Source organism: Chaetodon trifascialis, chromosome 9, assembly GCF_039877785.1.
Source record: "Chaetodon trifascialis isolate fChaTrf1 chromosome 9, fChaTrf1.hap1, whole genome shotgun sequence".
NCBI classification, from domain to species: Eukaryota; Metazoa; Chordata; class Actinopteri; order Chaetodontiformes; family Chaetodontidae; genus Chaetodon; species Chaetodon trifascialis.
Window position 1 is genome coordinate 28,019,051 of NC_092064.1, and position 25,654 is coordinate 28,044,704.

General features: G+C 46.9%; 2 protein-coding genes across 5 annotated transcripts in view; one reads left to right on the top strand and one right to left on the bottom strand.

The window, feature by feature from the left end:
- The window catches only part of mark4b (MAP/microtubule affinity-regulating kinase 4b), a 38,908-nt gene extending 20,414 nt beyond the window's left edge, over window positions 1–18,494 (top strand). The window contains exons 4-18 of one of the 4 annotated variants that reach the window (XM_070970139.1): window positions 1,334–1,382; window positions 1,520–1,585; window positions 2,732–2,802; window positions 3,085–3,141; window positions 3,420–3,656; window positions 4,204–4,323; window positions 4,602–4,701; window positions 5,195–5,304; window positions 5,420–5,600; window positions 5,687–5,907; window positions 6,493–6,596; window positions 8,895–9,173; window positions 10,112–10,194; window positions 14,127–14,163; window positions 15,590–18,494. In XM_070970139.1, the coding sequence (XP_070826240.1) occupies window positions 1,334–1,382; window positions 1,520–1,585; window positions 2,732–2,802; window positions 3,085–3,141; window positions 3,420–3,656; window positions 4,204–4,323; window positions 4,602–4,701; window positions 5,195–5,304; window positions 5,420–5,600; window positions 5,687–5,907; window positions 6,493–6,596; window positions 8,895–9,173; window positions 10,112–10,194; window positions 14,127–14,163; window positions 15,590–15,923 (2,049 nt within the window). In that variant the 3' untranslated portion in view covers window positions 15,924–18,494. Of the gene's footprint in view, window positions 1–1,333; window positions 1,383–1,519; window positions 1,586–2,731; window positions 2,803–3,084; window positions 3,142–3,419; window positions 3,657–4,203; window positions 4,324–4,601; window positions 4,702–5,194; window positions 5,305–5,419; window positions 5,601–5,686; window positions 5,908–6,492; window positions 6,597–8,894; window positions 9,174–10,111; window positions 10,195–14,118; window positions 14,164–15,589 lie in introns of all 4 variants that reach the window. The other 3 variants (XM_070970142.1, XM_070970141.1, XM_070970143.1) reach the window with 3 other exon arrangements.
- Window positions 18,495–18,735: 241 nt separating this feature from the next.
- Window positions 18,736–23,220, bottom strand: ckmb (creatine kinase, muscle b). The gene is made up of 9 exons (XM_070970827.1): window positions 23,168–23,220; window positions 21,823–21,935; window positions 21,532–21,628; window positions 21,007–21,161; window positions 20,576–20,708; window positions 20,305–20,476; window positions 19,780–19,903; window positions 19,483–19,672; window positions 18,736–19,294 (listed from the first exon to the last, which is right to left on the bottom strand). The coding sequence occupies exons 2-9, from the start codon at window positions 21,913–21,915 to the stop codon at window positions 19,116–19,118; spliced, it is 1,143 nt and encodes a 380-aa protein (XP_070826928.1). The 5' UTR covers window positions 21,916–21,935; window positions 23,168–23,220; the 3' UTR covers window positions 18,736–19,115.
- Window positions 23,221–25,654: the final 2,434 nt, after the last annotated feature.

Below are 25,654 nucleotides of genomic sequence, written 5' to 3' on the forward strand. Positions count from 1 at the left end.
TTGTTTCAAAAAAGACAAATGTGCAGTGAAACATGTCTCCTGATACAAACACTAACAGTCAGCTTCACTTCTCGCTGTGCGTCTCCTTTCTTACTTTCTTATCGTTTTGTTGTGTTTCCCTCCCTCTGTGCGCCTCCTCTCCTGTGCATTGTTCATTTGCTTCATTTTCTATTTCTGTTACAGGTTCCTGCTGACAAACCCTGCTTTATTTTTCTATCATGCACTCAGTGTACGCACACACACATTTCCCCTCCAGGGTCAGAAAGTCTCACTTTGTCACTAATAAACAAACCGAAACCACCAATCATGGATGCATGTCTTGACTGCATTTGTCCGTCCTCACAGAGGGTGTGTGGACCCTTAAACCAGACCAGTGTGTAATTACTTGGCAGAGTCACAAACTTTTACAGCATGTTTCATATATTTCACTTCATATTTTTCATTTCCGTGGGGAAATTATGGCTCAATTTACTGTAATTCCAGCCGTGTTAGAAACATCCCATAACCGCCCATCAGCTTTCCGCTGCGATGCATCTGGCCCTGGCACTTCCCTCTGTAATCTTCTAAAATGGGGTTCACAGACAAATACATTACTTTAATTAGACAGTGAGAGAGAGCGAGCGAGCGAGGCAGCGTCACAGTGACAGCATGAGGCAGCAGTCTGCAGCCAGTGATGGATGGGGGGGGGGGGGGGGCGCACTCAGGGGAGGAGGCCGAGTCAGCCGAGCACCAGTGAGACGCTGCCCCGGGTGGCCCCAGGTGTAGAGGCGGCCATAAGAGTGTGTGTGTGTGCGTGTGTGTGCGTGTGTGTGTGTGTGTGTGTGTGTGTGTGTGTGCGCGTGTGTGTGCGTGTATAAGATGGATGAAGGGGAAACGCTGTCTGTCTATGGATTGTATGAATTAACTGACACCTGATTCATTGAATGAATGAATGAATGAATGAATGAATGAATGAAGCTGTGAAAGGTCGAGCACTGAGAGAAGAAGAGTTTCTGCTTTAAAGCTGACTCACATGTTTGTGTACTTCATCACACTGTAGTACTGTTCACTGTGTCTCTGTGTATTTATTGTACTATACGTTCTTCATGACGACCGATGTGTAAATAAATGACAAACAAGTTAAATTCTACCAGAATCTCCAGCAGCACGACGTTCAAAGGAGTGAACATGAGTTTAACTTGAATGTGTCAGCGCACTGAGGTCCAGATAACGCTGCATTAATCGTTCGTTATTGTTTCGTGCCAGAGCGAGTCGTGTTTTCAGACACTTTAAGAAACCTTTGAATATTCTGTGTGACCTTTGTGTGACCTTTTCTCCTTTAAATGTTTTCCAGCTGTTTCGAGAGGTACGCATCATGAAAACTCTCAACCACCCCAACATCGGTGAGTTACACTCTGTGTGTGTGTGTGTGTGTGTGTGTGTGTGTGTGTGTGTGTGTGTGTGTGTGTGTGTGTGTGTGTGTGTGTGTGTGTGTGTGTGTGTGTGTGTGTGTTAACCTCTCTTCCTCTCTGTGTTACAGTTCAGCTGTTTGAGGTGATTGAGACCGAGAAGACTCTTTACCTGATTATGGAGTACGCCAGCGGAGGTGAGTGACACCCCCGCCGCCCCCACGACCCCCGTCACCACTGTCCATCTGAATGGTGGCAGTTAGATTGATTACTTGGACTGAACTGTACTCTGCAACCAGTGGACTAATTCATTTAGGGGGTAAAGGTTGAGTTCAGTCCTTTGTCTCCGTCTCATGAGTGAGACGTCCCATCTGTCCAATCACTTTGCTTTACTGCTCCGCTGTCTGGCTCTGTGCTCAGTGTTTCTCATGCTCTCTTCTATTTTTGCAGCTTCTCTGTTTTCCTTTGTTGTCTCGTCATGATCCCTTAGTCTCTCTCCGCTGCTCTCTCTGCATGTTGTGTTCGATGCCTAATAAGGCTGCAGCTCACCGGCCGACACGCTGCTCTGCTCAGCTCAACCTCGGACTCAAAATCGTTTTAGACTTGTGTGTGATGCAAGTGTTCAACACATGAGATGTCAAGCAGTTTGGGAATATCATGAATTTTGGACAGCAAAGGGTTTCATACGTGAACTGAACTGGATAGCAGAATTTAGCTGTTTCATTTTCTTTTTCTGAAGAATAAAACCACAAAGGAAAAACATTTGAGGACGTAGTTTTGGAAAGTTTTTTCATTCCCACACATGTCTACATATGCTTTTACTCTTTTCAGCTTTTTATTTTGAGATAGTACAGCTGTGAAGCTGAAAACAGACGTGAAAACAGGGAGAGGGAAAGGACGAGGCGCAGCAAAGGGCCCTGGGTCGGAGTCGAACCCGGAGGACTCGGCCTTGGTATAAGGGCTCATGCTCCACCAGGGCACCCGATCTGTGCACGCTCGACGCAGACCTGACTGGACTCATAACCCCTGCAGACTGTTTTGAGTGGCAGAGATTTAGAAGAACTTAAACACACATGGACATATACTGAGGCAGCAGTGCTGAGCACTTACAGCCCAGAGTATCAGTACATGGACTGCATTGTTCTAGTATTACCTACCACTAGCCAGCATTCAGCCATTCACACACACAATCACTGGTGTCTGAGCCCCTCACACACCAACTTGGGGTTCAGCATCTTGCTCAGGGATACTGCTCTTCCTCCTGTTTCACAGCTTCCTCTGTTTGTGCATGCAAGGTAAACTCTATTTAATTTTAAATCTTCATACTCTTCTTGCTTTTCCAGGCGAAGTGTTTGACTACCTCGTAGCTCATGGCAGAATGAAGGAGAAAGAGGCCAGAGCCAAGTTCAGACAGGTCAGCTCGATCTCATACCTCACCTCACCTCACCTCACCTGTCTGTCTGTCTGTCTGTCTGTCTGTCTGTCTGTCTGTCTGTCTGTCTGTCTGTCTGTCTGTCTGTCTGTCTGTCTGTCTGAAAGCTGCTGCTGTGTTCACGTTCCAGTGGAAAACGACATAACCTGCTTTTCCCGTTCATCACAAGGAGCTCCCAGTCAAGCTTCCTTCGACCTGTGAATCCAAACGTTAGAAGCCGTTATCTTCCTTTATTCGACGCTTTTCTTTTCTGTCTCTCCTCAGATTGTCTCAGCGGTGCACTACTGTCATCTGAAGAACATCGTTCACAGAGACTTGAAGGTGATTACGCAGTGTTAGAAGAACCTTCTCCAGATAACCAGAAATCCGTGACAGTAACTGTCTGTCTGTCATTAACACTTCTGAAACAGGCTGCATGTGTTGGTCTTGTGCATATTAATCAACCAGATATCTGTAACTCGGCACAATTTGTCATTCTCTGTGGCATCAAGACGGAGCTGAAAACAAATAATCTATTTCTCCACTGAGGTTTTCAGGAACAATATATGATCATAGTTTTCTGTATTTCTGCGTGTCTCACTGTCTGTTGTTTGGTGCAGGCGGAGAACTTGCTGTTAGACGCCGACTCCAACATCAAAATAGCCGACTTTGGCTTCAGTAACGAGTTCTCTGCGGGCAGTAAACTGGACACGTTCTGCGGCTCCCCGCCATACGCCGCCCCGGAGCTGTTCCAGGGGAAGAAGTACGACGGTCCAGAAGTGGACATCTGGAGCCTGGGTGTCATCCTGTACACGCTGGTCAGTGGGTCCTTGCCCTTTGACGGACAGAACCTGAAGGTGGGTGACGTGGAGGATATTTTATTCTATGAGAAATGTCACCTGAGGCGACTGAAAGGTTTTGGCTTACAGCAGCAAATACTGTTTTAGCTTAAACTCCTACAGCCGCACAGTGAAAACTAGTTTTAAATGTCTCCTCTCTCAGTATGCTTAAAATCAGAATTAAGCTAATTAGTATAGCTAACAAGTGCTTTCAAAATTGACGTACTGGTTTTCTAATTTAATCTGTTTAAAGAGCGTCTGTGGAGTTTTTCTGCAAACAAACCAAAGTTATGTTTGCATTCACAGTACGTGCTGAATGTATTTCTTTCCTCATAATTTTTTGAAGTACTTTAAATCCTGCATTGTTAACCAGCATGCAGTCGTCTTCTTCTGCCAATGTTGACCAGTGGTTTAGAACCTTAAATCACATAATGTGCATCACAACATGACAGACAGACAGTAAAGATCACTGATATTTAAATATGTCCTGAACCCAGTCGTTAATGGCTTCAGTGTCACTGCAGCAGAAACTCAGCGTGTGTCGTTGCCTGTTGGTCGTGTTCAGGAGCTGCGAGAGCGAGTGCTGAGGGGGAAATACCGCGTGCCCTTCTACATGTCTACAGACTGCGAGGGGATCCTCCGCCGCTTCCTGGTCCTCAACCCTTCAAAGCGCTGCTCGCTGGAGGTGAGGAGGAAACTGTACAGCTGCATGATGGGAAAGCACACGCTCAAAGCCTGTTCTGCACCACATGGGTCTACATGTGGAGCCGTGCAGTGCAGTCTGATGAACAGTCATATATCATTGCTCTCCATGTCCAATGTCTGTAAGGGGTCTTATGTTTCAAGGACAGCAGCAATGAATGAAAACAGAGGTGATGTGTCTCCAGCAGCTCTCGGTTGTCTTTGTCTCTGCTGTCCTGCTGTGTTTGTCAAGGCCTCTCTCTGCTTCTCCTCTCTCACCAGCAAATAATGAAAGATAAGTGGATGAATGTCGGCTTTGACGGCGAGGAGCTGAAGCCCCACACGGAGCCCGAGGAGGACTTTAACGACACCAGCCGCATTGGTGAGAAAGTCTTCGGCTCTCACCTTCTCACAGGGATTTAAAAAAATGGATTTAGTGAGATGTTTGAGGACGTGGAATCTGATTGGGCCATGTTCAAAGCTTCCATTATGGACACCTCACTTGACCAATTAGGATCCTCCATGTCATGTCTGCACCCGCCATCGAGAGTTTCATTGACAGGAAGTGCCCAGTTCTCTTCTCTCATATAAAGACTGAGCCAATTCTAACAATGAATTATTGGTGCTTTTGTGTAGCCAATGAAGTTTGAGAACAAGGATATGTGGGTAATTTACAGCCAGATCAAGCAATTCAGTGCAAATACAGATAAAGGTGCATAGGGTAGAAAAGATGAATATAATGAGTGGCCTAAATATAAACCTTCTACCCTTCAACAAATAAGGAAAACATAAGACCAGCCTGTCATTATTGAACAGAAGCTCAGCCTGCCTGGTTCCTGTGTAACGTGTCGCTTGCTTGTGAAATGACTTTCCAGATGTGATGGTTGGAATGGGCTTCACGAGAGACGAGGTCAGAGACTCGCTGGTCAGTCAGAAGTACAATGAGGTCATGGCCACGTACCTGCTGCTGGGACGCAAGACTGAGGTGAGCGTGTCCGCTCGCCTTTTTATTTGTTTGTTTGTTTATTTGCAGATCTTCCTCTGTCCTCCTTTAGGTAAGATTTAAATCTTTTTGTTGTCTGTGTCTGTCTGTCCCGCAGACGGAGGGCGGTGAGTCTCGGTCGGGCAGCAGTCTGAGTCTCGCCCGAGTCCGACCCAGCGCCATCACCAACGGAACCAGCAAACACACCACTTCCTCTGGTGCGGCTTCTTCCTCCTCTGGCCACAAGGCGCAGCGCAGCGCCTCCACCTACCACCGCCAGAGACGACACTCTGACTTCTGTAAGGCGGAACACCGAGATCAGTGACTCTGAAATGCTGAAATGTCACAGAAGTCTTCTTCACTGAGACTATTTCCCGTCTCTCAGGTGGTCCAGCAGTTCCAGGGTCGACACACCCCAAGAGGAGCCCCAGTGGTGTCGGTGAAGGGGCGGGGCTGAAGGAGGAGCGGCTGTCCATCCGCAAGACGAGTACCAACACCGCTGGCTCGCGTAGCATCCCAACCCCCTCCAGCCCCATGGTGAGCTCTGCTCACAACCCAAATAAAGCAGAGATACCCGACCGGCGCAAGGAAGTCAGCTCCACCACGGTACGCCTTTGTTTTGTGGGTGTGTGATGCGTCATCCAGTGGAAATGACCTGTCGCATGTAATCCCTTATCAATACAGCAGGTACAGATGGCACAGCCCTCACAGTCCTCCTAATCCCATTTCCTCAGATTACAGCACATAGAGGCGACACTGACACAGATATTATGGAGGCTGCAAACATGAGCATCCTCCACATGTCAGAGAAGAGCCGAACAGTAAAACACTTCCACACCTCGACACGAACAAACTGCAGAGGAGCATGGAGATTCTAGTTATCCAGTGAGATTATCATGAGACAGAAATGAAAGTTTAAAGAGTGTGAAGAGGTGAAGACGGCGCCCAGATTAACCTGAGATTAACCCTTTAATGTTCTGCACAGCAGACACTTGCAGAGCTCATCTGAGGTCGAGGAAGGAAATGTTGAATATTTGTAAGAAGTCTGAAGAAGGTGAAAACAGGTCGTTCGCTGCAGCTCTCCTTTCATTGTGTGATGTGGTGAACCGCGCTCTGCCTCCACATCAGACTAAAACGGGCCGTTTGACTTCAGTAATATTCATGTGGTTGTGGGTTTGTGATCCTCTGCAGAATAACATCCCTGCCAGCGCCATGACCCGAAGGAACACGTACGTGTGCACAGACCGATCCAGCACTGAGAGACACTCACTGCTGCAGAATGGCAAAGAAAACAGGTGAGAGGAGCCTAGGTGTGTGTGTGTGTGTGTGTGTGTGTGTGTGTGTGTGTGTGTGTGTGTGTGTGTGTGTGTGTGTGTGTGTGTGTGTGTGTGTGTGTGTGTGTGTGTGTGTGTGTGTGTGTGTGTGTGTGTGTGTGTTTACCTTTCACAGCATGCATGCGGACAAAAGCTAGCTCAGTTTGGGATGTGGAGATAGAAAGTTTAAAAACAGAGAGGCGAACACGAACACGATGAAATCAGCTTCACACAGTGACCTTGAATTGTCCTTCAGTCCAGTGTAGTTGTATATTCGTAGTGAGTGCGGTGTGAAAGCGTTGGTTAATAGAGACTGGTTCCACTGGTACAGTAGATAAAGGGCTTGTGTGTGTGTGTGTGTGTACAGCCAATATGAAGTGTCTGTTGTTGTGGCAGATGGTTGTCTGCCTGTCTAGTGTCAGAGCATGGCAGGCACCATCTCCTCTCTGTCTGTCTCTCTTTCTCACTTTCATTCTGGCTGACCTGTTTTCCATCCTTCTGTCTCTTCATCACTCTGTAATTCTGCCCTTCAGAGGGAGAACCACACAGTTCCTGCCCGTCTGACCTCCAGTCAGATGTGAGGGGTTGAGGGTTGATCGAGTGGAATAGAGACTGACTGGATCGAGTCCACTGAAAGCAGTGAAGAAAAATATGAATTCATTAGTGTGAAAATTATCCTTGGTAGAGTAAAGCTGCACAAAAAATATAACCAACCGTGATGCTTTATTAGATACCGGACAGAAAAAGGACAGAAAACATCATACGGAGCTCTGACTCACCGCTGGAAACACAGTAAATACGTTCAGGGAAAGTCCTGCACTGATTATAATCAGGAAAGAAAAATACAATATTTCCCTCTGAAATGTGGTGAAGTACAGGTAGAAAGTGGCATTAAAAGGAAAGACTCAGGAAAGTACTAGTATATAACTTTAGTAAATGTACCTCTGTTGACAACATAACCAACCGTACTACATCATCCTCTGGAGCCGCTTCCTTTAGTGACTTAACCTGGCGCCGATGAGGGACGGAGGTGAAGAGCGACAGGTGAAAGAGAGGGTGCGTGAGAGGAGGAGGAGAAAGGGGAGCCGAGCAGGAGCGAGCGGCGGGATGAAGGGAGGCCTGCACTGTGCCAGCGTGACCTTCCACTCGCCTCAGAGGCCTTGTCAATGTGATGCCATGCCAGAGTGGTTGATGGGAGAAACACGTGCGTGGACACACGGTCACATTTGGGAACGTATGTGAGGCTCGAGTCCCTGCGTTAAGCGCACAGATACACTCTGCACAGACGTTAATGTGTGATGGCGCTAACTGAAGTTCTTAATGTACCCTGACAGAGAAATGCTTGTTTAGGATTATTCGATTCAGATCATCTCTGTCACTGGAGAAGCGTCCTTATTGTTGGTTGTGGTGGTCATCTCAACCCTCATGCACCTAACTTGTCTGACCATCGCGCTGTAACACAAACAGTAGAAGAAGAAGAAGAAGAAGATCGGTAGTTTCTCTCGTCCTTTCTTTGCTTTTCTTCCCCGCTTCTGTTCCAGCTCACCCTCTCCTCTTCCTCCTCTCCTCTCTTCTTTCAGTCTTCATCTCTCCTCTCTCTCACGCCTCTTCACCCCTCTCCTTTGCGCCCCTCCCTCCTCCCCTGGTGTGCCCCCCCACAGTTAGCTGCAGTACGCAGCTCGTTCACATTGACATTAAATGATTTTGCGCTGCAGCGGCTGCTCCTCAACTTAACCCGTCTAATGGTGCGCTGCACTCGAGCCCTGTGTGTGGGTGTTATCTAGAGCGTATGAAAAGCAGCCTCAGGCCACCAGCCAGTCAGAGTCAGGGGTGAAGAGGTGTGCGTGTGTGCGCACGCACGCGCGTGTGTGTGTGTGACAGCCTGCTTTCTGGGGAACATTTTAGGCTAAAGAGCAGCTAATTGGGGATGAAAGTCGTGTCCCCAGCTGGGAAAAAGTTGACTTTTGCTCGGTTCAGGTTGGTGGTCATGGTTAGGGTGAACAGGAAGTCCATTTGATGTCCTGAAGTTGGTGTTAAACCTTAATTCAACTGGTTTGCTGTAAACATAAATGTGCTTTAAAGAGTAAGGCTGGTGACCGTCTTCACTTATTGCCTGCGAATCCAATGAAAACACAGAAAAAGCTACAATTGATCGTATTGACAAGTGTTGTGTGTTTGTTTGTTTATTCCTCTGTACGGTTGTTGTCCGAGCTTTGAGCTCTGTGATGTCTGGAATATGTGATTCTGAGTTGGTTTTCCTCCTCTTCCTCCCCCCTCCAGCTCCTTATCCCACCGCCTTCCCCCCGCCTCCCCGTCAACCCACAGCATTGCCGGCGCCTCTGGAGCCTCCTCCTCGTCCTCCACGCCCTCCTCCCGCCTCTCCAGGGGGTCCACAGTGAGGAGCACTTTCCACGGAGGGCAAATTAGAGACCGCAGGCCTCCCTCCCACGCCCCCCCCGCTTCCCCGACACCGTCCCACGATGCCAGCCCGCTGCCCCACGCCAGGACCCGGGCCACGACCAACCTCCTAAGCAAACTCACCTCCAAGCTGACTCGCAGGTAAGGGGAGAAGCTGGGAGAAGAAGGGGAGGAAAGAACGGGAGGTTTCTGTGTGGCTTCCAGCGACGGGTTAGCATAAAGAGGAAGAGCGTAGAGACGGATTAGAGACGACAAACGATCCTTTAACTCACGACTCATTCGGACATTTTCCATTATTTCCAAGGACTGTGTGTTTGATGATGACTGCTAAGCATCCAGATGTGGTGAAGCGACAGCAGGCGGCCCGTTTGTTCTAAAGCTGCACATGAAGATGGTTTAGCTAACCCTGCTGCCTCACTGTCTCTTCCTTCACCAGCACTAACCTACCAGCCTTCCTTCTCTAATGATGAATCTTTACAGGCCTCACTGTGTGTCCTCCTTCATCTCAGACCTGGGTCGAATCATTCCTCCTGTTTGTTAAACTGGAGGTCTGTTTTGTTTTGTTTTTCAATCCCACACCTGCCAACAGGTGAAGGATCTCCACCCCCATGCAGCCACTTTAGACAGTGGACATGCTTGTTATCATAGAAATAGATCAATCCCATAACCTTGTGTCATGGAGTGTGTTTACCTGATGCAGGTAACCCACCCAGGTGCTGCTTTAAGTGGCCTGTTTGACCCAGGTGTGCAGGTCAGGGGGACATACTGTACGTCTTCACAGTCATTTCTTCTGAGCTGCTTATTGTTGCTTTATCTGTTTGTTTCTTTCTTCGTTTGTTTGGTCCGTTTAACTACTTTTGCTTTCCTTACCGGTCACCTGCCAATCTTCTATCCTTCTTTTTCCTGAACGACAGAACACACGGTTTACTGTGTCTCTTCTTCCTGTCGTCTCTGTTGTCCTCCCCCTCACTGGCTTTCTCTGTCATTCGATGTCTCTCTGACTCTCTGCGGTTAATTTTCCTTTTTCCATTCCTCTTGCCCTCTCTTCATCTCCTTCTCTTCTTCCTCTCTCCTCCTAGGGTCACTCTTGACCCTTCTAAACGTCAGAGCTCAAACAAGTCCATGTCGGGCTGCACCCTCCCACAGGGGACAAAAACAGTTAGTAAGTCTTCCTTTCCCATGTTTTCTGGCTGCTTCTGTCTGCCTGACTGTCTGCCTGCTCGCCGGCGCCCCGTCATCCCCTCTGCCCCTCATTCATTGTCTGTCGCAGGTTGGAGTTTAGTTGTCCAAACATTGTCTGAGGCAAAGCTTCTCTACAGGCAGGAGTTCAGCTCAGCGTGTTTCTACCTGAAGCTTGAAGAGCGCGCTGTAAAAACATCTGATATCATGGTGGATTTTCTGCTTGTGGTTGACTCAGTAAGTTAAGTTTGTGGAGCGTGTCTGCAGGTCATGAGAAGAGCTGCAGCTAAAGTTTTGAATTGGATTTGTGTGGGAGACGATGCACATTTCAGACTAAATCTGGGATTCAAACATCAGACCTGTAGTGAACACAAAAAATAGGATTTAATGATTTTCAATTGGTTCATCCATCCATCCATTTTCTGCTACTTCATCCAGGTCCAGGTTTTGTTCAGTTAATTTGTTTATATCGTTAGGATTTATTGTTATATACGGCCTGAAAGAAATGCAGTCTAATAAATAATTCTGGGCCGTGAAACAGACATAAAACTTCACTCTGCGTGTTATTAAGAGCTCTTAAAAAGTATTGCAGAAGCTCAAGGTCAAGGTTCTTCATCACATTAATGCGATAAATGTGTCACATTGCAATATGACCATCTGAATATGCTGAAGGGTGAGTCGCCTCAGTATAAACAGATTACGATCATCTCGTGCTGAATAGAGCAGCGTCATCACGCTTACTCATGCTTTCTTATGCCAAGGCTTAATCCTGACCAAGGAGGAGTCTAAACGCTGGAGTCGAAGCTTGGAAACCAAGCTCTGGTCCAGTTTAAAGTCCAGTTTAAACCCACCTGTGACCAACACTCTCACCCAGAAAGCCGAGTTTGTGGGACTGTGACCATCAAAGTTTAACTTCCTGTCGAGCAGCTCGATCTCAAAGCATGTTTGTGACTAAAACTCTAATCAGCAGGTGTCTGTCTGTCTGTCTGTCTGTCTGTCTGTCTGTCTGTCTGTCTGTCTGTCTGGACTGCTTGTGTCTCTGCTGGCTGGTCTTTATGCTGTGTAGCGCTCCCTAGAGGCTGTAGGCGGCTCTGCACCGCTGTCTGCTTCCAACTAAACAGCTTTGTTTTGTGAAACAAAAACAGGTGAAGTTAGATTTTTGGGTGGTGGTGGGTGTTTTGAACATTAGCCTTCGGTGTAAAGGAGTCTGGTAGCTCATGTAGGCGATCACAGTCACACACACACACACACACACACTTATTTTCAGGATAAACAGCTCGATGACGATGTGTGTGTGTTTGTGTCCCGTGGAGTGTGTGAGTTTGTCTCAACTGTACTCGTCTGAGTCATGTAATCAACACCATATGTTTCCCCGTGCTGCTAACAAAGCAGCAGTCCTGCGGCAGGGCTGTGGGGTCCGGGACACTCAGGAAAGAGGGGGATGGGGCTTTATTAGCGTTTTATACGAGACAGAGGTCCAGAGCAAAGGATGAGAAAGACAAGAAGTGATCATAGACATCATGGCACCACTTTCACACACATCCAGACGTCCACTTTGAAGTTGTTCAGTGTTTGTTGTCGGTCCTGCAGAATCAGAGAGCAAAAGCTTCTTTCTCCAGCCGGCGTTTCACAGGAGGCAAACCCATCAGAGAGGTGACTGAAAACTGAAATATGAGCATATTGAAGGACAGCAGTCTTCATCATCTGCTCATCAGTTATCCTCACATTTAATCACTGACTCACTTTCAAACGCTGTAACATGTCAGAACAGGTTGAAAAATGGCCAATACAGTGGATCCAAGGGGACATTGTCTCATGTCTTGTTCTGTCTGACCAACAATCCAGAATCCCATATATTCAGTTTACAGTCATGGAAGATGAAGGACATGTTCTGAAATCAGAGAATTTGGGCATTTTTCCAACTAATCGATAATTCTTGACTGATTTGAGGTTAGATCGTGTCCCGTTTGTCCTCACATGGACAACACCGACAGTGTAAAGAGACTCGGTGGTAAATGTTCGGGCAGGTGAGCTATGAGTTTCATGGCAGCAGTACAGAACAGCGTGAGTCCTCCTGAGGAGCACATGCCTGTAAGAAGCAGCAGTCGTCCTGACTGACTGACCCAGCGTCACTGCCGTTTAAATCAGGATTAGTTATGTAACCAGGATTTATCCCTCTCTTAAACAGGGATCTTGCACAGCTCTCCCTCAAGATACAAGCAGATTGTCCTCTTACACTGCGTCTAGCTTCTCTCACAGCTTCTGCCTGCCTCATTTCTTCTTCTGCTCTCTCCCTCTGTCACTTTCTGCTCTTCTTTCTCTCGTTGGCTCAGTTTTGGGCCTCTGTGGCCCTCAGCCTTCATACAGGTTACACAGAAACTGTACAGTTTGTACACAGAGGGTAACAAACTCAGTCACTCATTACTCTTCATTCATAATACACTTAGCTGGATGTCTCCCACTGTTATTCTCCCACAAGGATGTGATGCCACTTGTCTCGCTCTTGGCATCAGTTTCCAGTCAAGAAGGTCATAATTTCCATAGGACACACTTAACTTAATTACAGAATACATGCATGCATTGATGCAAGATTTGGGACGTCTGCATGTGCTGTAAGAGAGGTGGCACATTAGACAGCTCCTCAGCCAGAGCCAGTTTCATTTTCACTGAAGAGAAATCTGTCAATGAAATCTCACTGCTCTCCTCCAGACCACCCCCAGTTCCTGGAATAGAGATAGGTTGCCAGGTTGGTGGGAAAGAAGCCCTCAGTCTACACACAGAAAATAGCAATAGCGGCCCCTGGTGGTCATGAGTGGGAGGCGCAGCATGCCGCCCCACACTCAGCAGTACCTGTTGGTAATCCAGAGTACGCTTCGGCTCCCCCGAGCCACACCCTGGCAGTGTGTGGCCTTTTAGTGCGCCATGTTCATGCATTAATCTGCTCTGAGTGCATATTAAATGCTCAGAAGAGGAAGAACCCACACGACTTTAAAGAAAGTACACGAAATGTATGATTGGATGTTAGTGACTGTATGAGTGCATGAATGAATGAATGGATGAAAGGTGTGCTGTGAGACTTCTGTGTGCTGCAGGAAAATCAGAAATAGAACAAAGCGAACAAACACAAAAGACACTGAGAAGAAGGAAAGTGGAAACTGACGAACATCAGTTTAATTACTGTGTCCAGACAGAGGCTCTTCAAAGGGTTTACTCTCTGTTTTGTGTCAATATATATTAGCAGTTTATGTAATTATGGGATCTGGTGATCTTAGCTAATTATCAGTAATTACGTTTTGAATTGAAACCACATATTCAATGTTTCACTCGCAGTTTTATTCTCAGACAATTTCCCACGTCATCGCGAAGGTGTAACGTAACAACACCTGAGGATCGGCAAACCAAATGAAACGGTCTGACACTTTCACAAAGCTGTGAAATGCAGACGCTCAGAGTGATCGAACGCTTGGCAGGTTTTAGAGTGTGGAGTGCGTCAGACACAGTCAGCAGGACTAATATCAGCTGATTCCAGGTCGGTTTGATTGGCGTGAGTCTGGTCAGGTCACGCCTTCCGGACAGACTCCGTGTCGTCTGCTGGGACGAGGCTCGCGCTCTGGATTCACTCCCTCTGCGTCTCTTTATCCCTCATTTGTTCCGTTGGTGGTTTTGTTGTTTCACATCCATCCAGTGTTGCGGTGCAGTGACTGTAGCTCGGTGATGATCCATCTGTGATTTGAAGATGAGTTGTCGTGTTCTGTGTTGTGATTGGTCGATGTGGATTGACTGTTATAGCCATGCTGCTAATTGATGCATTAAAACAGGAAGTGGGGGGTGGGTCAGCTGGGGGGCTTGGTGTGGAAAGACGACGGGCCGATTGATTCCTAACAGATACCTTTGTCTTCCTCTTGAGGGTCACAGACGAACCTGAGAGAATCAGCAGATCTCCGGTCACAAGGTGAGTACATGTCTACATTTTTCCAACCGGAGAGCAGCAGAGGAGTCATTTCATGTGTCAGCAGCATGACGAGCAGCCTGTTTTCCATCAGTTTACAGTGCACTCAGCACTGCTCAGTGCGAAAGCAGAGCCAAATCTCCTATTTTCAGTGTTTATGCTAAGCTAAGCCAACAGCTGCCGCCCCGACAAACAGCATATTTCTGTAAATCTCCGCCTGACTGCGACTCTGAAGGTGATTCAGTTGTAGCGCTTCAGTTTCAGGCTGTGCTCACACCGCATGTGGAAATGTTCTCATCCTTCATTCTCTCTCTTCATGTGGTGAGGGCTCATGGAAATACAATAAAATTGATGTGAAAGTGCTCGTACAGACAGCGAATGCACACCGTCTGCTCAGTTATCTAAATCCAGCCTCATGAAAGCAGACAGACTTCTCTTCTCTGTCCTCGAACCAACAGCTGATTAACATTAAGAACCAGGAACTGCTATAAACGCTCAAACTCAAACATTATTACTGTCATATCCTCCCCACGAGGCTGCAGAAGAGGAGGAATGAAAGAATAAAGAAGCAGATTATATATATTCAATTATTTGGCTGTTCAGTCTGTAAATACCTAAGATGCTTTGATTGGATCAAAGCTTTAACACACAGACTGTAACAGACATTAAGCATTAAAGCACACACACACATATTTCTCACTCACAGTCACTTATTATTGCCTTCATTTATGGGTTACATCCCAAAATATGTCTGAACAGTCGCAGCTAAAGTCTTTGTAAGGCTTGTGAGACCTCTGGATTAGAGTGAACATACTGTATTTTTTCAGTCATCAGTGTGTACTAAAGGTCTTGTTTACTTCCTCTCAGCTGCTTCAGCCCAGTCTCACTCTCAGATTAAAAGCAGCAGGTAAAGCAGCAGCAGCAGCAGCAGCAGGCTAACGTTAGCCCGCAGACTGTGGCGTGACCGTAGACGCTGAGCGTGACCCCTTGTGGTAGATGGTCCCTGTGGGTAGACCCCCGTTAAGTCAGTCGTTAAGACAGAAATCACTGATTTATGGATTTATCTATGTATTATGTCATTGATTATATACGTTCCATCACAGACTGTTTGCTTTGTGTTTCCCTTTGATGTTGTATTTAAGCTGTATAGTGTGAAAAACGAGTTTATGTGTCTGTGATGTAGGCAACTGTGTGGAAACGTAAAAATCCAATAATGTATGACACTAATCTCTCTCCCCCCGCCCCCCTCCCCTAACCTCCCATACATCCACATTCATACAACATCCATGCAACACATCCATCTCACTTATACCCATATATCCATTCCTTCCTTGTCCCCCCCACCCCTCCTGTAACATCCCATATCAAACCTTTGCTTTTCCTCCTCCTTCCTCTGTTTGCATCGCTCCTCCCCTCCCTCCCCCTCTAGTCGCCATCTATCTGGGCATCAGAAAGCGGCCGAGCCCCGGACCCCCCGATGCGGCTGGGATGTGAGGGTGCGGAGCCCCCGCGACCCGGCAGAGGTGGTGCTAGCGTTGCGTGAGGCGGCGCAGGGCTGCGGCTGCCAGGTCCACCTGGCCGGGCCTTTCCTCCTGTCCTGCACCCACGGAGCAGCCGGCGCCCGCGTGGCCTTCGAGGCCGAGGTCTGCCAGCTGCCCAGCGGGCTGGGCCAGAGCAGCGGCGTGAGGTTCAAGCGCCTGTGGGGGGCACCGTTAGCCTTTAGAGACATCGCCACCAAAGTGTCAAAGGAGCTGGAGCTCTGAGGGTGACAGGAGGCGGGGCAGAGTGATGATGGACAGGACAAGTTGATGAATGAGGAGGGGCGGCGAGGCAGAAACGACCGCCTCCTCTTTCTCCCCGGGCTCCACCTCATGTGACGTGGCTAGCGATGCCTTGCCTCCGCTAAAGACCCTCTTCTTCTGATGCCACCAATCACAGCCAGACAGACGGATGCGCAGACGCAGACAGGCCGCCATCGGCAGACTTATGATGACCCCTTGACCTTGGAGCTGTCAGAGACCTACGACCCCTGCTTAAAACACGCCACCACCTCCACACTGAGTCAAATGGTTGTTTTCTTTTTTCATGGTTTAATGTTTGATGGTAAGGATGGTGTGATGAGAAGGATGGAGATTTGTTGTTGTTGACATTGTTTTTCCTATTGTATCATATTTGTCATCATTCCTTTTTAAAGAGCTGCTATTTAAAGAAATGTTTTAATTTTTGTGTATTAAGTTTATTTTCTTTCTCTAAAGCTTTTAAAATGGGCAGAAGTTTGACGTCTGTTGTCGCTCTCAGAAGCAGACGTCACGTTGAAGAAGCGAGGGTGCAGTCTGACCTCCGACCCCTAGAGGGAGACATGCAGAAATGCAGACGTGACAGACAGTGAAGCATCGCAGCCTTTCTGCCCATCCATCGAGAATGCCCGTTTTACTGTTCAGTTGGGATTTTGATGTTTGTTTGTCCCATTTCTGGTCAGATGTCGGCTCTCCACCTGCTGTCCAGGTGAGCCGCTTACCGCCGAGCTGCCTGATGACCTGACCTGATCAGCTGAGCTTACGCTCTGCCCCTCACAAATACTCAGCTGATCCCAGCGTTTTGTCACCTGACGCCTTCATTAATGAGCAGAAGGCCTTTCTAAAACTTTCACATCATCACAACATCTTATTGGTTTAAAGTCAAATTTATTTCCAGCAAATGAAAAAACAGGATCTCAAACTGGAATCATGATTTCATTGAGTTTCTGATCTGACGTTGGATGTTTGCAGGAAAGAAATGGCCCAGATGACCACTCACATTCGACTGTTCTGTCCAAATTCTTCTTCTGGGATGGAAATTTCACGTAATATGATACGAAAAATCAAATGTCTATTCACAGTTTAAAAACTCGATCAAATGTGAAGCTAAAAAGCTTCTTCGTGTTGTTTTTGGTTCATTGTTGAAGTCAAGCAGCCACAGATTTCACTTCAGCTCTTAATGCCAGTGAAGGCATCATGTTTTCAGGCTTTTTTTTATTATAATTCTGATTTGATGTCTTCTTTCAAAACCACGTTTTCCACTTGTGATTACAGCAGCTCATACTGGTTTAGAGTAACGTGAAGTCTACAGACATGAAGTAGTTTTTCTGGTAACTCTGGCTTCACAGTGTCTCTGAACGCCATCACTTTCCTCAGATGTAGTGCAATACAGCCACAAAGCCAAGAATCGACACTTGAACGCGCATCGATTAACACTTAACGGGCTCCTTGTTGATTCTTTTCTTCAGTTTTGGTTTTGCTGATTTGTTGTTAAATTCATCGAGCACTTTTTTTTGCTTTTCAGCCGGGTTTGCGTTGTGCTGTACTGGCAGATATTTTAATGAACCTGTATTTTAATTTTGTGAATTCTTAAAAATCACGTTGTTTCACACGTTCAGAGCCCGCTGAAGTGACTAGTCGACATTCTGAATGTCTTTCTTTTCCTTCACTTGCGCCTCTTTCACTTCCCAAAGGGAAACCAGCCGAGGCGATGACGACCTCCATCAGGTTTTGTCAGATTTAACAGTTTTCTTTTGTCCAGTCTTGCATTTGTTTTTCACGTCTTAACCTTTTTTGATAGATAGGAACTGTAAGCTTTTCCCTCTGTCGACCAATCAGGCTGCAGCACTGCTGAGACATGTACGACTGTTGACCAAACAGGTCTGATTATGACTGTAAAAGGTGTATGACTGTTAATCAGACTCCTGCCTCATCGAGCCACCGTATAATGTCAGCGCATGCGGCATGAGCCAGTGTTTGAAGATGAGGATGTGACCTTCAGTGACCTTTGATTTCCCTTCCTAAAAACTCAGCTCATTACAAAACAAAGCGACCAACAGAGCACACCAAGTGCTGCGCTGACCACACACTGACACTGACGACTCCAAAATCAAAAGGTTGTGGTACGTCTGAAGTCTGCGGCGTCGAACGAGACGGACGCAGCAGACGCTGATCTTTACGGCCGTGAGGTCTGCAGGAGTTTATCTGTCGAATGGGAGATGTCAGCCGAGCAGGTATCCACCACTGTCTGAAAATGTGAAGCTGTGATGTAGGGCTAGACTGTGTGTGCGTGTGTGTGTGTGTGTGTGTGTGCGTGCGTGTGTGTGGGTACAGCTGGGCCTCACTCTCCGAACCTCTTCTGTAGATACAGCTAGGGCCACGCTTTCAGGCTGCAGTTCTGTTGTATAGTGTGTTTGAAGCTGTTGCTGTTATCGACATAACTTAACTTATGGGCTGAAATTACAGAAACGACTGACCTGCAATCCTGCATGTCTCCTAGGAAATAATGTGTGACACAAAATAAAGACTTTCAACCTCTTTTGTATTTTATGCTACTTTCTTTGTCTCAGATACGGATTTCATGTCTTTGTGGTGACGTCTCAGCGGTTTCTTTCTTATCATTGAATGCTTGTGTGTGTGCAGTGAGAGCTTTTTTTTTTTTTTTTGCACATGTTAAAATGTGCATATCAGTCGATCTGTTGTGAGCGGCTGCAGAAGAGCCGCTTGTGTTTCCACATTAAGAAAACATGAGAGAGAAGGTCTGATTGTTACATGGGGCATAATTTAATTGTCCTTTTATACTTTACAACCAAAAAAAAAATCTTTTGGTGTGTATACATAGCCATGAGCAGACTATGCATGGATTGATCCCAGGATGTTACAGAGAAGTTGGGGGGAACGATGATTTCAGTGATGGGAAGTGAGAAAGAGGAACCAAATACGAAGCAGGAAAGGAAAAGACAAATGAGGGTAAAATGAGTAAGAAAGAAAGGAGCAGAGAGAAAAGTGGAGTGTCTTCTTGATGGAAAGAAGTAAGCAGAAAGCAGCCAGTTGGCCGAAACCAGTAAAATAACTTTACAGCAAGGCTACCCGTTCATTTTTTTCTCATATAAAAAAACAAACACAGACAGTCACTCAGTCATTGGTTGTCTGTCCACTTTACTTCTGGGCGGGGATCATGCCGTCGATGGACTCTCCCTTCTCCAGCTTCTTCTCCATCTCGACCATCAGCTTGACACCGTCAACCACCAGCTGGACCTGCTCCACCTCAGAGGAGCCCAGACGGTCAGCGTTGGAGATGTCGAACACGCCGCCCACGGAGGCTGTGTCCACACCACCTGGAGGGGGAGAAGCAGGAGAAGCTGAGCCCCGTCCTCTCTGAGATACACCGGACGTCTTATCCCCACAGATCAGTGCAAATTCACACACAGACGGTAAGAGAGGGGGAAGACGGCAATGCTGCTGCGTACTAACTTTCCACCTTCTTTGAGATCCCTTTATCCGACTTTATTTGTTTCTGAGGTACCTGTGCCACGCTTCTGCAGACGCAGCCTGCCCAGGATCTCCTCGAACTTGGCGTGTGTGCTGAGCTTGGGCAGCTTGACGTGCACGCCACCGCGCAGGCCGGTTCCCAGGTTGGAGGGGCAGGTCAGGATGTAGCCCAGATGCTCGTTCCACATGAAGCCGTGGTTGTGCTTCTTGAAGATCTCCTCAATCTGAGCAGTGAGGAGGAAAGTTTTACAGCGTCATCGGGGGAACTGGCTCTGACTCATGTATGAACGAGATCAGCTGTGTTCATTGAAACTCTACATGCACGTTTTACCTTCTGCAGGCCAACGCAGAAGCGTCTGAAGACCTCCTTCATGTTGCCTCCCTTCTGCATGGAGATGACACGCAGGTGATCCTCCTCGTTCACCCAGACCAGGAAGGTCTTGTTGTCGTTGTGCCTGGAGAAAGAAAATCCAGCTCAGTTTCGCTTCATTTACACACAATCCACAATCCTGATCCACACTAAGGGGCAGTGTGTGCTGCAGCTGAACACACTGCGCTTTGGTATTTATGACACTGACAGATGTTTGAAAACTGGAATAATCAGGATTGGCATATTAGAGATTAGGAGAGAGAGACAGATGGTGGAAGTTTTAAGGGTTGGCTTGAGAAAGACAGATGTCTGATTTTAGCTCAGAGGGAGATGGTTTGTTTACTGACTGTGTTTGTTTTCATGTAGGCACACAAAATCTGCTTTTACAGTTAATTATAGCACATATCTGATCATCTTTGGGAAACCCCAAAAAGTCTAACATGTACTGGAATGTTTTATTTCACTTCCAGTCTGTGCGTCTCTCACCAGATGCCTCTGCCGTCGGGCCAGTCGCGGGCCATACCGGCACAGGTCAGCAGGGGGGACACGGGCTTGTCGAACAGGAAGTGATCAGCAATCAGCTGGTCCTGCTCGGCTTCGGTCATGCCTGTCAGGGGGTAGTACTTTCCCTTGAACTCGCCCTCCAGGCTGGCCAGAGCTGAGAGGAGAGAACCCAGGAAGGTGGACAGGTTGTCAGACTGAGCTCTCTACAGATGCACTGATTGATCGGCCTTATTGTCACGAGTTTGACGCTCACCCTCAATGGACAGCTTCTCAATGCCTCTGCGCTCTCCACGGCTGTTGTGGGGGGGCAGGGTGAATCCCTTGATGCTGCGGCCGGTACGAACACGGCTGGACAGCACGTAGTTGGGGTCCAGGTCATCACCACCCTGAGCGAGGAAGTAAAACACACCAGACACGTTATCACGGTATTGAAGCCATAATCTCTGATCTGCAAACTGAATCTTACATAGTGGACGGTTTATTTATAGAATAGCTTGTTGCTTCAGAAGATGAATTAAATAATGTGTCAGTATTTTGGGAGAATGTCCAGCTAGTAATCTTAACCTTGAATTGATGTGGTGCTAAACGTAACCTGCGGTTTATTTGTTGTGCACGCTCACTAACAGACCAGCTTCCTTCCATCTTTAAGATGCGCTGATCTAAATCAACACTGTCTCTCCTCACCTTCAGGTTCTCGAAGTTCAGGTCGGTCTTGTGCTTGTCGGTGGGCTTGTATCCACCGTGACGGTCGGAGATGATGGGGTCCAGCAGATCCTTGAAGACCTCATAGGACTCCTCATCACCAGCAACGCAGCCCACAGTCATGATGAAGGGGTGACCTTGGGAACAAGAGGGAAGATGAGGATGAGGATGTATGTTTGTGGGGGATACTGATAGTGTTTTTGTGCTCCTGTTGTGTTGACTATGAGGTCCTCTTGTCCTGCTCCTGAACCACTGTGTCATGAGGACTTTTCAGACATAACTATTTACTGAGTAGAGCAGAAAACTTGCCAGACATTTCGCCTTAAGCCCATAAAAACTTCTGCTTCACCTTATGATGGATGCTAGCATTGTTAGCTTTAGCAGCGATCCATAATCATAACTCATGTTTCACGACATGCGGCGTTTGCCTCTGTTCATTTATGTCGCCTCAAACCTCTCTTTGCTGCTCTGTGTTCATCTCTATGCTGACGACTTGCTCCTTCTTACCAGGGTTGTCAACACCAGTCTGGATGACGTCATCCAAGGTGAAGCCACTGGGGGTGGACTTGCTCCTCAGCTTGCCGTAGATCTCCTTGGTCAGCACCTACAGCAGATGACACCAGTGCAGGTCAGTCAGATGTTTTCAGTTTCAGTTTTCAGTTGTTTTCAGTATTCTGTCATGCTTACGTAAAAATCAGTGTCAAAATGCAACGTCATGCTGAAAGTGACTGCTGTCTGTTTGGGGTGTGTGCTCTGGGCGTGTGGTCGAGGGCAGACATGTCAGAAGAGGATCTGTACCTTGGACATGTGGTTGTTGTGCTTGCTAAGATCGGGGAACTCCTCTTCCAGGGAGAACTTCATCTTGTAGTCGTTGTGGCAGTTCTTTGCCATGGCTGCGGTTCTTACTCTGTCTGAGGAGAGATGAGAAGAAGAGGAGGGGGTCGTTATTTCTCACAGTCTGAAACAACCTGAGGGCCAACGTCACGATCTGATCAATACCGTTTCTGTTTTCTGGCACTTCTCCAAGTTTTTCAAGCGTCTTGTCTATGAATCCTCTGGTGAGGACGAGACACCTTCTCATTCTGTCTCTGTTGTCTTCCTCTGCTGTCTACATGCTTTCCTGCCCGTCTGACTGTCTCACCACCTGTCTTCCCCTCACAGTGCAGATTATAAATAGTGTGGCTGTGCCCCCTCTTGTCCTCCACCCCTCCCTCTCTGTGGAGAGCTGCAGTTTCCAGGACATTAAGATGAATGAACTCAGATTAATGCAAACCTGGTGGCCGAGCTGTGATACATCGGTAGCAGAGAAAGTGCTTTGATAACAGAGGCAAGAAGACCTTTAAAGACTGAACAGCACAAAAATGTTGATGTTTAAAACTACAAATGGTCAATCTAATGATATTCGAGCTTGAATTGAACTGAAAAAGCTTGGTTTATTCCTCCCCAGCACTCAGACATCTCAAATTCATGACCTAATACTTAAATAGAAATGACTCAAATACAGATTTCTAAACTCTGCAGCTGCAGAATCAGTCAGAATAGACTCGTGGCATCAAGAATAGATTTACAGCCACCTTCACAAGCCGATCTCTCTCTCTGTCAGAGGTCAAAACTCCTTCAGTTGCCTGGGGTGTAGTTGATTGATGACACCTGGTACACTGAAAGGTCAAAGCATTGCATGCCTTTTAGATGGCTCCACAAGTTCCATGACCAAATCAAGCGCTCCTGAACTACTCAGTCACATCTGAAGTCTGCCCTGCAAGCGTCAGCAACAGCTGATAGATAGTCACAAGTGTTTCAGGGACACTACACTGCTGTATGCTTAGCTAACCCTTTCTCAGCAGACTAGTAGAAACCAAGAGCATCAAGTCTCTCAAAGAAAGTCTCACTACAGAGCGCACACATAGTTTCCATGTCCGAAAAATCTGCCCAAAGCTTTAGAGGAATCCAAGACAAAAATGAGCGAAGAGGAGAAGTTTTCATGGCTCCAGAGTTCACCAATGGAGGAGTCTGTCTGACAGATTTTTGGTTAAAAAATGGTTTTGTCAGGGAGAGTTTTTGTCCATATTTGTATGGAAAAATCACCACAGTCATTCCCATGGGTTTCTAAGAAGACTGACTAAAGTATTGTTTTCTTTTTTACCTGCTTAGGAGAAAAGAAAGGGGTAAAAGATCCCGGGATCAGGTCCTCTCCACCAAATGTAGGGGTTGCCCAACTCTGCCAGGGGATGGACTTAAGCATTTATACCCAGACCTCTGTCCCTATTGGCTGACTAGACTTGGGGTCCCCTCGTTTGATTGGTCGCAGGGGGTCTTCTGTGCCCGGGCGAGTTTCTAAAAGGCAAAAATGAACATCACACAACACTCGAGACGAGAGACAAGACAACAGCTGCAGCTGCTCGGTCCAACCTTTCGTCTTCTGCCTGCTCGTAGCTGCGTGGTAGGAGCTGCAGGACAGGACGGGGTGGACGGACAAAAGCACATGCGTCCTCAGACATTTATACATAAGATGCATGCACATGTCATAACTGGACGTCGTGCGATGAAAGAAATATTTCAGCATAGCTATAGTACACACGTCCAGCACGCACCGTGGGGAAAATGAGACTGAATGCAAACTAAAAGGAACATGAAAGTTTTCGCATTCTTGTAATTTTCATTGTGATTACATAAACCCACCTCACCCCCCCGCCCCCCCGCTGTCTCAGCTTCCTCAGGTTTAAAAGACATGAACTCATTCTGTTCCTTATAATTAAAGAAATATGTTGTTAATTCTCATAAAAATATTCACGTATCGTCTTTGCTGTGATTTAAATAGCATCGCTTCCAGGGGAGAGGGTGACAGTGTGCAGCTTTATTTTGATGAGGGTTTCACCTGCTGTCACCTGCTCAGGTGGCTCTGATGCTTCAGACACTGAATCTCTCCTCAGTGTTTCATAAGTGTCCCCGCTGAGTCGATCAACAGAGCGGCTGCACTTTTGTCTGGCATCATACGGACCAGCTAAAATAACCGCTTTGTCTCAGATTACATCATCGTAATATGGGAGATTACAGATTGGATTACACTGAGCTGTGGCCCTCACACCTACCAATTTGCTAAGTGGAGATGTCTGCGTGTGTGAGTTTAAGATATGTGTTAGTGCCGCCTGTGTTAATGTCATGCAGTGATGCATAGTGACAGGCTGTCTAAACTTCAGACATTTGGCCTGTTGGACGAGGAGAAATGTCAATTCTGGCATCTTTTGTATCTTCAATCGAAGCATGTGAGTTTGTAAATTCACAGTTTTCTCTGCAGGTTTTCAGTCATGTGATTCATTGATCACATTATATATCCAGTATCCTCAGTTTTGGGTTTGAAGAGCTTTGTGTCCAGTGCAAAAGGCCAAAACTCAAGTGAGAGTTGTACTCAGAGTCAGATCTGACTGTAAAACCTCGAGTCCAGCTCTGTGCGACACGAGTGCCAGCACCATTACCCCCCTCTGGTAATGTGATAGGCCTCCATAATCTACCCGCCGACAGATGTTAAATCATGAACACATCATGTGACACAGTAGAAATTGCAGGAGGCGCACTGTGACGCAGACAGCAGCCTCACATATGATTCAGGTTTCCCCGAAACACAACAGAAAGTAGAGGTCAGATTCAGTTTCTGCACATTTAATCACAGTGTTTCATAACGACTCATTCAGGATTTTTTTAGATGGAGATCAAATAGAAGAGACTGAAAACATTTCTTAGAAAACTGGAGCTTTTAAACATCCATTACCCCCTCAACATGTTGAGTGCAGCAGTGTGACCTGATGGCTGTTAGCGCACACATGCAGTATTTTTCTTTATTGTTGTACATTTCTGCATTGCAGACATTGAAGTGTTTTGTCCTTGTTTTGCTTAGCCCTTTGCAACGGTAATTGTGAGCAGCTCGTTATTCATAAATATATCATTAAGGTCTTTTTTAGCAGAAATGCTGGTGTTAAGGCTTAAATCTGATGGGGATCTGGGTGGAGAAAGCGCATACAGGACAGAACTTGTATTTCTAGGTGTGTGTGCAGGTAAAATTGGGCGTTGGCTTGAAAACAAGAGTAGCAAAACATCAAGATTTCCCAAAACATGCAAGATTAAAAAAGCCATCAGGATCACTGTGTCACCTGTTTAATGATCCACAGGTGTCGTTTCATTGCTCAGCTCTCCGCTCTGCTCTGCTCTACACCTGTTGGATGTTCCTCAACGTTACTTAAGATATGTGAACAACTTATTACGTGTTCACATGCACGCAGCACATACTGACACACAGCACACATCCTGCAGGTGTGTGTGTGTGTGTGTGTGTGTATTTATGGCTGTATCCATCCTGTAACTGCAGATCTGCAGATGACTGTTGTGTTCATGCGTGTCGGGATTTAGAGCCACTCTGAGTCTCAGCTCCTTTGCTCTAATTCAACACTCGAGCTCCAGTTTCACAGCTGTGGCCCGACTGTCCACTGCCACGAAATCCAAATTAGTCTCTCCATGTTGCTGCATGTTCCACATTGAACACACTCACATATGCATGAACATGCAAACACACACACCTACTCTTCATCATAAGAATGAGTCAGAGAGTGTGCACAGAATGACAGAAGCAGCCGCGTTC

Bases quoted from the DNA above. Each gene is read 5' to 3' on its own strand.
- ckmb (XM_070970827.1), bottom strand. From the start codon at position 21,915: ATGGCAAAGAACTGCCACAACGACTACAAGATGAAGTTCTCCCTGGAA. The intron at 21,162-21,531 runs GTAAGAAGGAGC...CTTGTTCCCAAG, and splicing joins GACTGGTGTTGACAACCCTG to GTCACCCCTTCATCATGACT. The intron at 19,295-19,482 runs GTACCTCAGAAA...CTCCCCCTCCAG, and splicing joins TCTGCAGAAGCGTGGCACAG to GTGGTGTGGACACAGCCTCC.